We start from the raw sequence: 13995 nt of genomic DNA on the forward strand, positions 1-13995 counted from the left end.
AAAAAAAAATCAAAACAAGACTCAGATCTAACTTTACATTGGTTACTGGATTTTCATTTAGGGTACATTTACAGCAATTCTTAACAACTACTTTAAAATTTACTATATATGATATTACTCTGGACAATATATTTCTGGTAATCATATACAAAATCCTAAATACTCTGTCTATACTCTGTGATGCTAGATTATATAATAAGCAAATATTTAAATATCAAAAATCAAATAAAAGCATAATTTATAAATTATAATTTGTCTACATTAAATTTCTTTATAAATTGAATAATGTAAATTTATAAACTAAATTATAGTTTAAATAAACCTCCTATCAGTATACGAACTTACTATTCATTTCAAGAAACAGGATATTTATCTAGGAGGAAACCAGAAGTCTCAAATAATAGAGTCCACCCAATTATAGTCCCTCTCCCCAACCAAAGATATTATTATTTCATACTTACGAAGTTCCACGTGAGGATTTGTGATTTGTTTCTTCTGTGTATCTCCTCCATCAACCTCATCTAAAGGTTTAATATAATTAGTAAAGACAAAGTTTTAAGTAATCACCAGTTTTTTTTCTTTTTTCCCTGATATAATAAAAATTAGCAAATCAAAAGTAAGACTATCCTAGTAAAGTCACCATCAAACAAGCATGAAATATATAAACCATGTAAACAATTTCAATGTATCTTTTGAAATTTTAATTTTTTAGTTAAAGAAGAGAATTAAGGTTGAATAATTTTTCTTACATTTGGATGATTTCTATTATAGCAATATAGTAACTCAGCTCTTATGCCAAAAATTTGGGTGTGAAATAATACTTCCCTGATAGCTTGTACTGTTTTCTTTATCATATGCTAACATACATACAATGTATTAAAAGAGCCATTCTTTGTATTTGACTGATTAGTCTAGCAAACCTACTCCCAGATCCACTGGGCTTAATCACTGTTGATTTGAAATATATCTTAAGATCTGGAAGAACAAATCATTCCCCAGGTTTCACATTTTAAGACCATCTTTTGAAGCATCAGAGCCTTCCAAGGATCACATTTAAATACCTACAGCCTAACAGCAGCCTATAGAATACTAAACAAATACCTTATTTATTAATCAAAATTTATTATAGCAGTCACTACATTTTAAACTACTAATCACAATCTAATCTAACCCAGGGATCATCAAACTGTTTCTATGAAGAGCCTAAAAGTAAATATTTTAGTTGGTTACAACTATTCAACCTACATGTGAGAATAAGCATAAACAATAAGTAAATAAATGAGTGTGCCAGTATCCCAATAAAACTTTAATTACAAAAACAGGTCCATATAGTCTACCAACTCCTGGTCTACACCCACAGTCAAACACAATGATGTGAAATGCCAAGTTTTTTAAATATTGAGATGAAGGTGAACATAATAGGCACAACCCCACAGGAACTGGAAAAGAAAGGAGACATCTAAGGGGTAGTAGAATGGAAACCTTTGCATATACACTGTGAGTTACATAGTGAGACAGATGTGTTACCCATGTAATGCCATGTAAACCTTGGAAGACGCTGTTTTGCCACTTCACAGACATGAAACCTAAGGATTTCGGATGCTACTATAAAGTGATAGCAACAGAATCTAAAACCATATGGACTCTCCCATTCTACCACACCAAGGAGTGAGAAGAGGGGGAATGTTGCAACTTTGGCAATAAGAATTAGAATTATCTGTAACAGCTATAAAAAAACATAAACAACTAAAATTAGTAACTCAAAGCCTAGAAGAAGCACGTTTGGTCTGCTTTAACACACCTGGAGGCTCAGGGCCTTGATTCTCTGTCCCCTCCTTGCCCATCTGCCCAACTTGGTAGTAAGCACTATCTGCTCCACGCAAGGTCTCTCTCTTTTGAGAAGAGAGATCGGGGCTTTTTCCTGCTGTCCCTCTGAAGAAGGATAACATTCCAGAAGGCTTTTTGGCTTAAAATAAGAAAATAACATTAAGTACAGGTCACTGTCACTGGAAAATAAAAATTTTCAACTCATTCCTGTGTTAGCAGCAACCATTATACACATGGAGCTAATAAATCTGAGTAACACAGATATTTTCAGTGGCACAGATTATCATTCCCTGTGGTGCTACTTCTGAGCAGTCAAGCACTAGAAACACAGATGGAAAGCAATACTCAGCTAGTTGAATACAAAAAGGTGAGAAATTCTCTAGAACCCCTCTTGAAAATATCTTTTAACAGCAATTTCTTAAGCAACAAGATTACATTAGGGTTGCTATAATATTGCCACACAGTTAATTAAAATGACATAGAACAACTTCACAAGCTAAAAGAATTCAGTTAAAGGTAACATCTCTGTGTTATTTGTGTTCCTTCATTTTAACACAGGAAAATAAAAGATTCTGTTAGCATGTTTTCAAAAATAGGCCATCACATGGCCAACAATTTACTAAAGCTTGCTGTATAATTTTGTTCCTAGTTTTGAGGTTCATTCATCATACTTGTAAATTTACCATTTACACATGTAACATCCAGAGAAATTATACTTAGGGTGGGAGACACTATTATGCCTTCTAAGTATCCACTCCTACCTAGTTGTTAGCTAATAGAATTCTGCTTTGGGTGGGTGGGGGCGGGGGGGGGCGTAGCTATGTGTAGAAGCCCAGGATATGGATCGTGACTGTTATGAGCCAAGCAGGATGTGTTGCTCCCTACTTTCTTGGTCTCCTTCACATCAGAGGTGGCCCTGAGACTTAGTTCTGGCCAACAAGACAAAAGAGGGAATCTCTACACCCCTAATGAAAGAGAGCAGCTGTAGCTTGCACCACCCTTTTTTCTGCCTCAAAAGTGAAAAATGGAACATTTTTGACCATGAGGAAAATTTAAGAGAATCAAAGAGAAATTATCCCTCTACTATAATAATAATGCTGAGCAGCTAAACCAATGCCAGCAACTGCCCACACCCAGCTGTGGGTATTTTAGAAAAGTAAACTAGCCCTTATAGTCAGGTGAATTTTCTGCCATTTGTAGCTGAATACATCCTAACCAACAAAGAAACCCTAGTTCAAATCCAAGGCCACCAGTGACTGCCTAATTGTGAGCAAGTTACTTTAGCTAAACCTTAATTTTCTTTCTGAAAAAAAGAAGATATGACAAATAATCCTTTTTTGACTATTTTAGGGATTAAAGGAGATAAGGCATGAAAATTTCTTTTCATAGTGCCAATAAGGCTATGAAAACTCAAAAAAAAAAATCTAAAAAGTAACTTGTTGTTTTTATCTTAGGTGGTACATTTTAAACTGCAAGCTCTAGGAAGGAATATCCTCCTTTTTGCCTAGATCAAGGAGCAATTTGAAACAAACTGAATAACTCAAACATTCATTAAAGATAAGAATCAAGGGCAGTGCCTGTGGCTCAAAAGGGTGGGGTACCGGCCCCATATGCCAGAGGTGGTAGTGGGTTCAAACCCAGCCCTGGCCAAAATCTGCAAAAAAAAATAGATACAAATCAAAAAGGAAAAGTAAAACATCTATAAAAGATGATATTAAAAATGCTTACATTTATATATATTTCAAAGACCAAAAGTACTAAATCCTTGTCAGATGGCACTTAATGTTTTTATGTGTTCTCTTTTTCAAACCGTAACTTAAAACAAAACTTATCATAAATACTTCATTGTAATCTTACTTGGTTGTGGTTCTGCTTCTGCAGGACGGTTTGTCTGTCCCCCACTGCTTTCAGGTAATCTAATAGGGCTGCTACTCTTTGGTCTACTGTCTAAAGTACTGAAATGAAAAACAAAGGGAAAATTGGTTTTATACTAGTTTTAGATAGAAAATAACAAGTAGTCTGATTCCTACACTAATTTACTTCCCACCTAACCCCACCACAACATCAGAGCTCTGATTCATAATTCACACAAACAGAGGCTGGAACGTGGAACAGAAAGTCTTTAAATATCTACTGGATATAAGGAAGTAGAATGTTGTATTATAAAAAGATATGGAAGTATAGACTTTTATAATATGTTTCCCCAAGTTCATTTGCTCTGGATTTCCTCTTTATTTAAGTCAAACATTTACAGAAAATACCAATTTCATTTTCCTTTCCCTGGTCACCATAACGATAATTCAGATGAAATTTCATCATGTTAGTAGAGTTAGAAATTCTATTTCAGTAAGACTCATAATAATGGACCTATGACAATTTCTATCTAGATGTCTAAAATACTAAATATGCTAAAAAGAACTGGTTTGGATTTTTTTAAACTATGAGGAGCTTTAGCTATAATGAACAATTCACAGATACTTTAAATCACAAAGGCAAGCAGCAGCTTACTAATTTTATAAGTTACTATCTTTTAAATCAAAACTTTTTTCAAAAACACTTAAAGTTTCAATCTGTAATAAATATTGAACTGCTATAGAAATTGTCAGAAAACTGTCTCCTAAAGAACTATTTAAGGTCTTGTGCAGTTCCTTTAAATCTTCTTGTCTTTTTTATTGGTTGAACTATGAGTGCCATTGTCTGGATCCTAGAAATTTTTACACTAAGATGCTATAATAAAACTAAAGTACAAGCATATACAAAATAATCATACAAGTGAATTAAGATAGATTCTACTCAATCAGAAATCACCTAGTTGTTGGAAGCCCTTCCTCGCCACTGTTCCACAGAGTTGCTTTAGACAATTCCTCCAAGGCATTTCGGTATTCTTTACAACTTGGGGAAGAAAAATGTTAAACATTAAGTTCTACCTTTTAAATACATCATATATTTTAGAATAAGTTTTGCATTATGGAAACACAACCATTTTAAGTGTACATCATTAAATACATTTTAGTTAACTAACAAAAACAATTAAGTAGAGACCTTACAAGGAAGGGCTACAGAACATGCACCCAGTGACCCATAAGCAGTGTCAACAAACTCAGTGTTTTGGGTGCAACTGCAAGAAGGATGCTACCTCACAAATGAAAACACTGTAACCTAGTCTGTACTCTCATATTAACTAGAAATTAAAAAAAAAAACAACACTCAACAAAAATTTTGAAAGCCTATATACTAACATTTACATCAGATGACTTCAGGGATTGAACATGTAACTGAAAAGTCTCACACCTCAGGGTTTAGTACAATAGAGAATGAAGGAGCTTGAGTATACTTTTCTACTAAATGTACTAACCTTTAAGGAAAAAAAATATTTTTAATGCTCTATTAACCAATCTCACTCTTGGACCAGCAATCTGGGAGCACTGCTTTAGATATATCAAATATGGAACAAGAGAAGCATGTTAGGAAGTATTGTTTTTCCAAGACATTGAAAGAAGATGACCTCAACTAGAATACTTGCTTCTAATAGTATGAAAAATATTTTTGATTTGGTTGCCTTTCCTACCTTTCGTATCTATTAATGTATTATAACTAAGCAATAAAGTGAGAAGCAATATGTAAGTCACTAGAAGGTTTTGAGAAAGACTGTGGTATGGTTCATTAATTCACTTTCAAAAAACACAATCAACAGCATCTTTTCCGATTCACCCACGCAAGTTTCAACTTGCTCAGCTTATCATGTTGCTGGGAGGGCTTCGTTTGTTTCTGTCCATCCAATTTTATGTTTCCTGGTTTCTGTGCATCTCAAAACTTTTGTAATGACCCATGTACTGTCTTCATAAAGGCCAAAAGGCAAAGATAAAGAATTCATCGTATAGAATTTTACAAAGGAAGAAATTCCTCATCATAACCAATAGTAAACTCTGAACACCATAAGGGCAGAAACACATAAATTCAACTCTTTTAATCCTGCATATCCAATACTTAGTATGTCACATTTTGTAGACATTTAAATATTTACTGAATGGAGTTCTTATAACCACTATCTAAAAAGAAAATTAAAACTTTTGATGGCTCCCAAAGTAAAAAACATTTTTTAATCAAATATCCAAGATTCTACTCAAAATAAGTTCAACCACTGCCAAGATACTCTTAAGATTTAAAAACTTTGCTCTTTTAGCCATACTATATAAATATTTTTAAAGTAGGATGCCTTTTTATGACATATGATCACAGTGTAAATTAAAAAGTCAGACTTATCTAAAGGGGAAGGCATAATAGCATTAACAGCAGTAGTACCCACTTAGCCACAGTTTCACATTCCATGAGTTATCCATCCTCAACTGCAGTTCTAAATTATTAACATATTTTGAAAAAGAGAGACTATATTCACATAACTGTCACTATAATATATTGTTATAATAGTTCTATTTTATTATTGCTGTTGTTAATGTCTCATTGTGCCTAATTTATAAATTAAACTTTATTCCCAATGCAGTGGCTCACATCTATCCTAACACTCTGGAAGGCCAAGGCAGGTGAATTGCTTAAACTCAAGAGTTCAAGACAAGCCTGAGCAAGAGCAAGACCCCATCTCTATTAAAAATAGAAAAGTTAGCTGGGCATGGTGGCATGCACATGTAGTACCAGCTACTCGGGAGGCTAAGCAAGAGGAGCCCAGGAGTTTGAGGTGGTTCTGAACTATGACACTGCAGCACTCTAACCTGGGGCAATAGAGTGTGACTATGTCTCAAAGAAAAAAAAATTAAACTTTATCATAGGTATGTATGTATAAGAAAAACATAGTGTGTATAGGGTTCATTACCATCCATGCATTCAGGCATCCACTGGGGAGTCGTGAAGATACCCATCACAGATAAGAGGGCATTACTATATTCTAAGTAGGAACACTGTAACTCATATATGTATGAAGCAGGAAAGAAATGAGTAAAGAGTATAAAAAAAGATATTCAGATGATATAAGGCAGGATATTCCAAGTATCAGGTCAATAAGTAAATTAAAGTATGGGATTAAAAGATAATTATAACATGATGGTTATAGAATTCAAGGATCAGTAAATAATTTGCCTTCTCAATTTAGTTATTAGGCGCTTATTTAAAAATCATTCTATGCCCATCATTTGGGTAAAGAAAGGGTTTTCAGGTACAAAGAGAACAGGTTATCATGACTAAAGATATATTTTTGCTGATAATTAATCATTTTGCTTTATTCTATGTGAAAGATCCAAAAATAAAATCTAAAGACATACATAAAATACATAGAAATAATCACAGGTGAAAAAGTCCCAAGAATAATACCTGAGAGCAAAAGCAATGATGGAGCTGGGTTCCTTCTCACAGACTGCAATGGGCACTCGTTCATGTTCATACATTAAGTAGTGTTTATCAGGATCACTGTTCGAATTTGTTAAATACGTAAGTAAATTAGAATAAAATTCCCAAAACAAAATCATATGTAAAAACCAGTAACATGTTACAAGTAAATCTCATAACAATTCTAAGTTAAATAAATACTGCACAGTAAGAATACAATTAAGAAAGCCAAAATGCACACAGATGCTGATAACATGAATCAAATAGGCAACAAAAAGATATCAAGAGAAAGTTATGAAGGTAATTAGAAAATTATCAGAATTAGGTTACAAATCAGAGAGTTCTGAAAGTCACTTCCAATAAAGATTTCCATATTGCCAAGACTTTAGTCATATTAATCTCAAAAAGAATGAAGTCTAAGATATTTTGTTCCACTATAAGCTTGAGAGAAGTCTACAAATTGTGGAGAAGGCATACTACTAGTCCAACTATAAGGAACATAACACTCTAACTCCCTAGGCAGTATTAGGCACAGTCATCCATTTTATTTAGGTGATATTTACCGAGCACCTTACATGTGTGAGATGTTAACAGCTATGATGGTGAAAAAGATAGGCATCATAGAGTTTATAGTGTAGCAGGTAAAGAAACAAATAATCGTAAATAAATATAATCACTATGATAAATGCTATGAGGGAACTGTTATATAATAAATGTTTGTGTTTTTCCTCCCCAAATTCATATTAAAATCCTCACCCTCAATAATGATGGCATAAAGAGGTAGGACCTTTGCAAGGTAATTTAGATCATAAAGGTAGAGTCCTCTCTAATGCTCTTCCCACTACATGAAGATATAAAGAGAAGGCAACAATCTACACCCCAGAAAAGAGACCCCTCTGGGAATTTAACATGCTAACACCCTAATCCCAGACTCCTAGCCTCCAGAAATGTGTGAAATAAGTTTCTGTTGTTTATAAGCCACCCAGTCTATGGTTAATTCATTTTAGCAGCCTGAACTAATTAAGACAGGAATCATGAGAGCATATAACAAAGAAAAAAATAAACTGTCTAGACAAGAGGGATAGGGGAGATCCTAGTAATGTTTTCCTAAGAAAGAGTAAGATTTAATGATTAAGAAAGAAGGTGAGAGCATAAACAAAGGCTATAAAATAAGAAGGATCATAGCCCATTCATGAAATTGAGATATTTGGGTCTGAAGTAGAAAAAATAAGGAACTTGTACAATACTATTACACTAGCTTGTAACACGTCATATACCACACTTAGTCTCTACTTGTCTCTTCTCCAAGATTAGGAGCTCCTCAGAGCACCAATTTTTTTTCCCTTACAGGGCATCACAGTAGGCACTAAATAAAATTTGAATATTTACTGAATAAATACATAAATCAAATGAGAAAAAACAGTAGGTCTTACTAAAAATGTCTTCCTTTTGGATATACTTGTACTACTCTAACAAGAACAGCCATTTCATGGCCACACAGGGCAACCAGTGGAAGAAAAACAAACTTTGACAGTCAGCCTATATTCTTTTCCAATCTGAGTGAACCCAGTCCAAAAAGATCTTCTAAAAACTATTATAGGTCACTGTAATTTAACATCACTGCTAGAAATATGACATGTCCCAGTAAATATGACATGACCAGTAATACCATCCTCATATACAAACAGTAGTGTTTTTATTATAACAAGATAATGAATGTAGCAGTATTATCTTTTTAAAAAAAGTATATATATTGTTTACAGAACCAGAAATACTGTGACTTAAACAACATTAGAAAATGCTTTCTTCATCCACTCATCTACTATATCATCTACAAATTACATCATACCAAAAGATACATCTTTTATTATGATGAAATAAAATGTAGGATCAAGAAATACATACACATATCAATAAACAAACATAGCTGACATCTAAATATGTAGAAAATAAGTCTAGAGATTTTTTCACATTAAGGAAAAATAAAACCACCCACTAGCTTTAATAATACTTACAAAGGAAAGGGAATGGGATTGTAGCTATTTCCTGGAAGCAAATTTGCAAAGATGGCTTTCATGGTTGACTTTTCTTTCACCTGGCTGTCTGTGGATCCCAGCAAATGTCCATCAAACACATCTAAAATGAAAAATAGATACCCTCAATGAATCCCAAATAAAAAATAATCTACTTATATATTAATGTTCAAGGAGAATAAAGAGTATAAATTACCCCCTTTATTTCTCTTCCATTTTAGAATATAGACAAATGTACACTATAATTACCAATTATAGTTTAAAATCTCTGATCTAAGAAAAGGACTCCTGTAGGATAAAATAGGAAGCAACAGTGAAGTATACACAGCACTGACACTAAGGGGCTTTAAAAAAAGAGGAAAATCTTTAAAACATTTCTTTAAACATTTTTTAACATCTCTGAAATTAAGATCATCCCACAATCAACCACTGCAGCAGCCAAACAGCAGCCATGAGGGGACCACTGCTTGAGCCTGTGTGATCTTAGTCACAGATGTTCATGTTGTCACTGCAACTCAATTATGTGCACTGCAGCTATTACACCTGAATTTAATAGCAATTTTAAAGTTGATTCCAAAGCATATACTATAATTAATTAGTTACCGCTTAAATAGAAAGCGTGGAAAAAGAGAAGTAAGGCATAAACTCACTGTTATGAAGCAAACATTTGTTGTTGGAGAAATGGCTGCAATTTTACTTTCTTACAAAGTTACCGTTTGCTTTATGAAACTACAGAGAGCTAGATTCCCCAGAAGGTAGATGACGCTGACTGACAATCTGTTATTAAGATATTTACAAGTCAAGCAATACAATTAAAGGAAAAAATAATATGATACAAAGCTATATCTAAAGAAGCACTTTTAATAAGCATAAAATAGAAAATTTAAAGAGATAAAAAACCATTATGTCAAAGAATTAGCAGTGTGTTTTTCTTCCTTGGAGACATATAAAGTGAAGATAACATCTTTCAGTCTAAGAGTCAGTGACATATAGTAAGAATGACTTAAACTGCACCTTCAGAACTGCTGGCTGTGTCTGGCTCCGGGGCCCCTCCCACTGACTGCTCAGACATGACTTCAGGTGGAGTAGGCAACTGGAGATGGGTAGAACTGGTAGAGCCCTGGCTGGACAGGGTTGTTAAGAAGCGATCCTCTAAAGAAAAATATAATCTTAAATGAGTCATTTATCAATATTACATCTGTTTATTTCCATCTAATATTAATTTTTTTTGAGACAGAGTCTTACTTTGTCACACGTGGTAGAGTGCCATGGCATCATAGCTCACAACTTCAAAGGATCCACCTGCCTCAGCTTCCCAGTACCTGGGACTACAGGCGCCTTCCACAATGCCCTGCTAGTTTTAGAGATGGGGTCTCATTTTTACTCAGGCTGGTCTCAAATTCCTGAGCTCAAGCAATCCACCTGCCTTGGCCTTGATATTAATTTTTTTTAACATCAATTCACAGTTCTACTCTCTAAAACATAAAATTTTTACTTTTCAAAAATCATCTAGGTCATACAGCTCATCCAGAAAGGTTACATATGACTTGTATGCATGATGGCAGTACTGCAAGTGTCAACCAAGTCTGACTCCTGTCCAATACTCTTCTCACAACACCACAATGCCTACTTAAGTATTAGTTTATTTAGTTTAACAGAGAATGAAATTAGGATACTGTGGGAAAAACTATATGCTTATTCTAAAGGAGAAAGAAACCACTAAATCATAATAGAAAAATAGCAAGAATTATGAAATGAGCTCTGGCTCTATAAAAGTAGTCTATAGAAATTTCCCCAGAAAGTTTCTACAATGACATCAAGTTGTTCAGTGAATACTGTGAAAGACATCTTAACTCTAGAAAAATTTCTAGCGATATTAAAAATGTAAATTAGGCCAGGCATGGTGGCTCATGCCTGTAATCCTAGCACTCTGAGAGGCAGAGGCAGGTGGATCCCTTGAGCTCAGGAGCAACAGCGAGACCCTGTCTCTTGTAAATATAGAAAACCAGCCGAGTATTGTGGTGGACACCTGGAGTCCCAGCTACCTGGGAGGCTTAAGCAGGAGGATCACTTGAACCCAGGAATTTGAGGTTGCTATGAGCTATGAAGCCATAGCACTCTACCCAGATCAACAGAGTGAGACTATGTCTCAAAAACAAATAAATAAATAAAATTTAAAAATGAAAATGTAAATTAAACACTGTAAGATTTTTACAATGAAACCTGGGTGTTGACTTGAGATAAGTCAAATAGGTTTTTAATTTCTTTTTTCTGTTTTTTCCTCCTCATGGATTTCTATAACCCGATTTTGTCTTCCTGCAATATGCCACATGATAATCTTAAACTGATAGGGTTACAGGAAGAAAAGTCTATATACAATTGCAATGGAAAAATAAGCTCAAAGTTAGCAGTTAAAAATAACTTTACACTAAGAAATTTCTTTAAATCCAATAGCAAGTGTCACCAGACTCAAGTACCAACCTTTTTCTCCATTTTGAAGTCCTGGGGAAATATTCCGTGGAGATGCATCCATTGCACTTATCTACAAAGAAGTGAATACTTTGTTCTTAAGGGAAACATTAAAATCACATTAAAATTTTTAACCTGATGAATCTTAAATTTTTTGGTTTCAGGATTTGTTTGTATTCTTAAAAATTACTAAGGATCCCCTCAATTTAAAATAGTTTTCCTTTAATTTATTAGAAATTAAAACTGAGAATGTTTTAAAATATTCACTTATTAATTAAAAAATAATAAATGCATTACATATAAACATAAGAACATTTTTATTAAATAAAAACATACTTATGTTCCAAAATTAGAAAAACATTGGTAAAAGAGTGATACTGCTTTACATTTTGACAAATTATCTTTAATGTCTAGTTAAATAGAAGGCAGCTAGATTCAGATCTGGCTTCTGCATTTAATCTGTTGAGAAACATTGTTTTGATTGAAGTATATAAAGAAAATTGGCTTCACACTGGTACACAGTTGAAAAAGAGAAAATATGCAGATCCTATGAAAGGGTCTTGGATTCTCAGTCATACTTTGAGAACAGTGTTCTGAATAGTGGCTTATTTATTATCATTCAATCATTTAGGAATACTCAAGATTACCCATTAAGCCTAATAATCTTACCAAGAAACCATCTCCTCAATTCCTATTATCTATATATAAGAATATATCTAGAATAAATAAAAGGCCCGTGTCCAATTTCATTACAAAGTCATTTCTTAGGTCTTCAATTAAAGTTCACTGTATCAGAGATATTTCTCTAGCCACTCTATATAAATTAACGTACTACTTATCCTCTCAGCAATACTCTCTCTCTCACTCATTTTTGTCTTCATAGACTTTTCTTATGTTTTCAAATGTTTGTCAGTCTCCTCTTCATTAGACAAATATTCCACAAAGACAGTAACTATAGTCTTTGTTCATAACTGTATACCTTGACCCCAGAACCATATCTAGCACATAATAAGAACTAGACAACTATTTATTATGTATATATAGTAGTCCTTTCATATCCAGAATTTCGCTTTCTGCAGTTTAAGTCAAACTTGGTCCAAAACATAAAATAAATGGAAAATACAGAAGTAAACAATTCATAAGTTTAGTTTCAAATCACATGTTGTTCTGAGTAATATGATGAAACCACATGCCATCCTGCTCTGCCCTGCCCAGGGCATGAATTATCTGTTTGTTGAGCATATCCATGCTGTCTACACTACATACCCCTTACTCACTGAACAGCCAGTTCAAGTATTAGATTGACTGTTGCTGTACTTAGGTTCAGGGAACCCTTACATTACTTAATAATGTTTCCAGAAAGCCAGAGAAGTGATGCTGGCTTATTGCTATAATGTTCTATTTTATTATTATTTATCGTTAATCTCTTACTATGCCTAATTTATGAATTAAACTTTATCATAGGGACATATGTACAGGAAAAAACATGTATAACTACACACAGGGTTCATACTATCTGCAGTTTCAGGCATCTACCAGCGATCTTGAAACACATCTGCTGCAAATAAGAGGGATTACAATAAATAGTAGTGCCACAGGATTTCAAATCAACTTTCTGGCTTTCAAAAAGATGATCATCTGAGTCAAGTGAGGTGGCTCACATCTATAATCCTAGCACTTTGGGAGGCCGAGGCAAGCAGATCACCTGAGCTCAGGAGTTCGAGACCAGCCTGAGCAAGAGCAAGAACCCATGTCTAAACAATAGCCGGGCACCATGGGGGAGGGGCACCTGTAGTCCCAGCTACTTAGGAGGCTGAGGCAAGAGGATCACTTGAGTTCAAGAGTTTGAGGTTGCTGTGAGCTATGACACAATGGCACTCTACCAATGGTGACAAACTAAGGCTCTCTCTCAAAAAGGAAAAAAAAAAGGCAGATGATCATCTGTTGAATGATTTTGTATTATGAATTCTGGGTCTACATGCTAAGACTGAAAGGTCTTACACTATTTGCTTTGCAGTTCGCTCAGTGAGTGGGCAAATGGAAAGGCCACCAGCAGCCTGCATTACTCATTAATAGCTCTAGACGAGTTTTCAAATACTAAAATACGTATCATATTGGGAGGGTTATTTAACTCTCACCCAAATTTTAAGGAAAAGTGATTCTTACACAGTTAAGAGACAAAAAGTCTCAAGACTCTGTCTCCAAAAAAACAAACAAACAAAAAAATCAAACTCTTAAAAGTAAAAGTTCTTCTTGTAACTTCCCTAACCTTGCCCCAGTCCCACTCCTTAGCAATAATGCCCTTCAACACTGTGTTTTCCTTTATTGT

At 34.2% G+C, this 13995-nt stretch overlaps 1 protein-coding gene across 6 annotated transcripts in view; it reads right to left on the reverse strand.

The window, feature by feature from the left end:
- Nucleotides 1–13995, reverse strand: part of PIKFYVE (phosphoinositide kinase, FYVE-type zinc finger containing) — a 96623-nt gene that overhangs the window by 7780 nt on the left and 74848 nt on the right. For all 6 annotated transcript variants that reach the window (XM_003784988.3, XM_023510416.1, XM_023510417.1 and 3 more), the window contains 8 exons: nucleotides 11679–11739; nucleotides 10212–10349; nucleotides 9180–9300; nucleotides 7150–7245; nucleotides 4636–4719; nucleotides 3685–3782; nucleotides 1802–1966; nucleotides 462–521 (listed from right to left, as the gene is read on the reverse strand). In XM_003784988.3, the coding sequence (XP_003785036.1) occupies nucleotides 462–521; nucleotides 1802–1966; nucleotides 3685–3782; nucleotides 4636–4719; nucleotides 7150–7245; nucleotides 9180–9300; nucleotides 10212–10349; nucleotides 11679–11739 (823 nt within the window). The remainder of the gene's footprint in view (nucleotides 1–461; nucleotides 522–1801; nucleotides 1967–3684; nucleotides 3783–4635; nucleotides 4720–7149; nucleotides 7246–9179; nucleotides 9301–10211; nucleotides 10350–11678; nucleotides 11740–13995) is intronic.

Source organism: Otolemur garnettii, unplaced genomic scaffold (assembly GCF_000181295.1).
Source record: "Otolemur garnettii isolate 467f Iridium unplaced genomic scaffold, OtoGar3 scaffold00013, whole genome shotgun sequence".
NCBI classification, from domain to species: domain Eukaryota; kingdom Metazoa; phylum Chordata; class Mammalia; order Primates; family Galagidae; genus Otolemur; species Otolemur garnettii.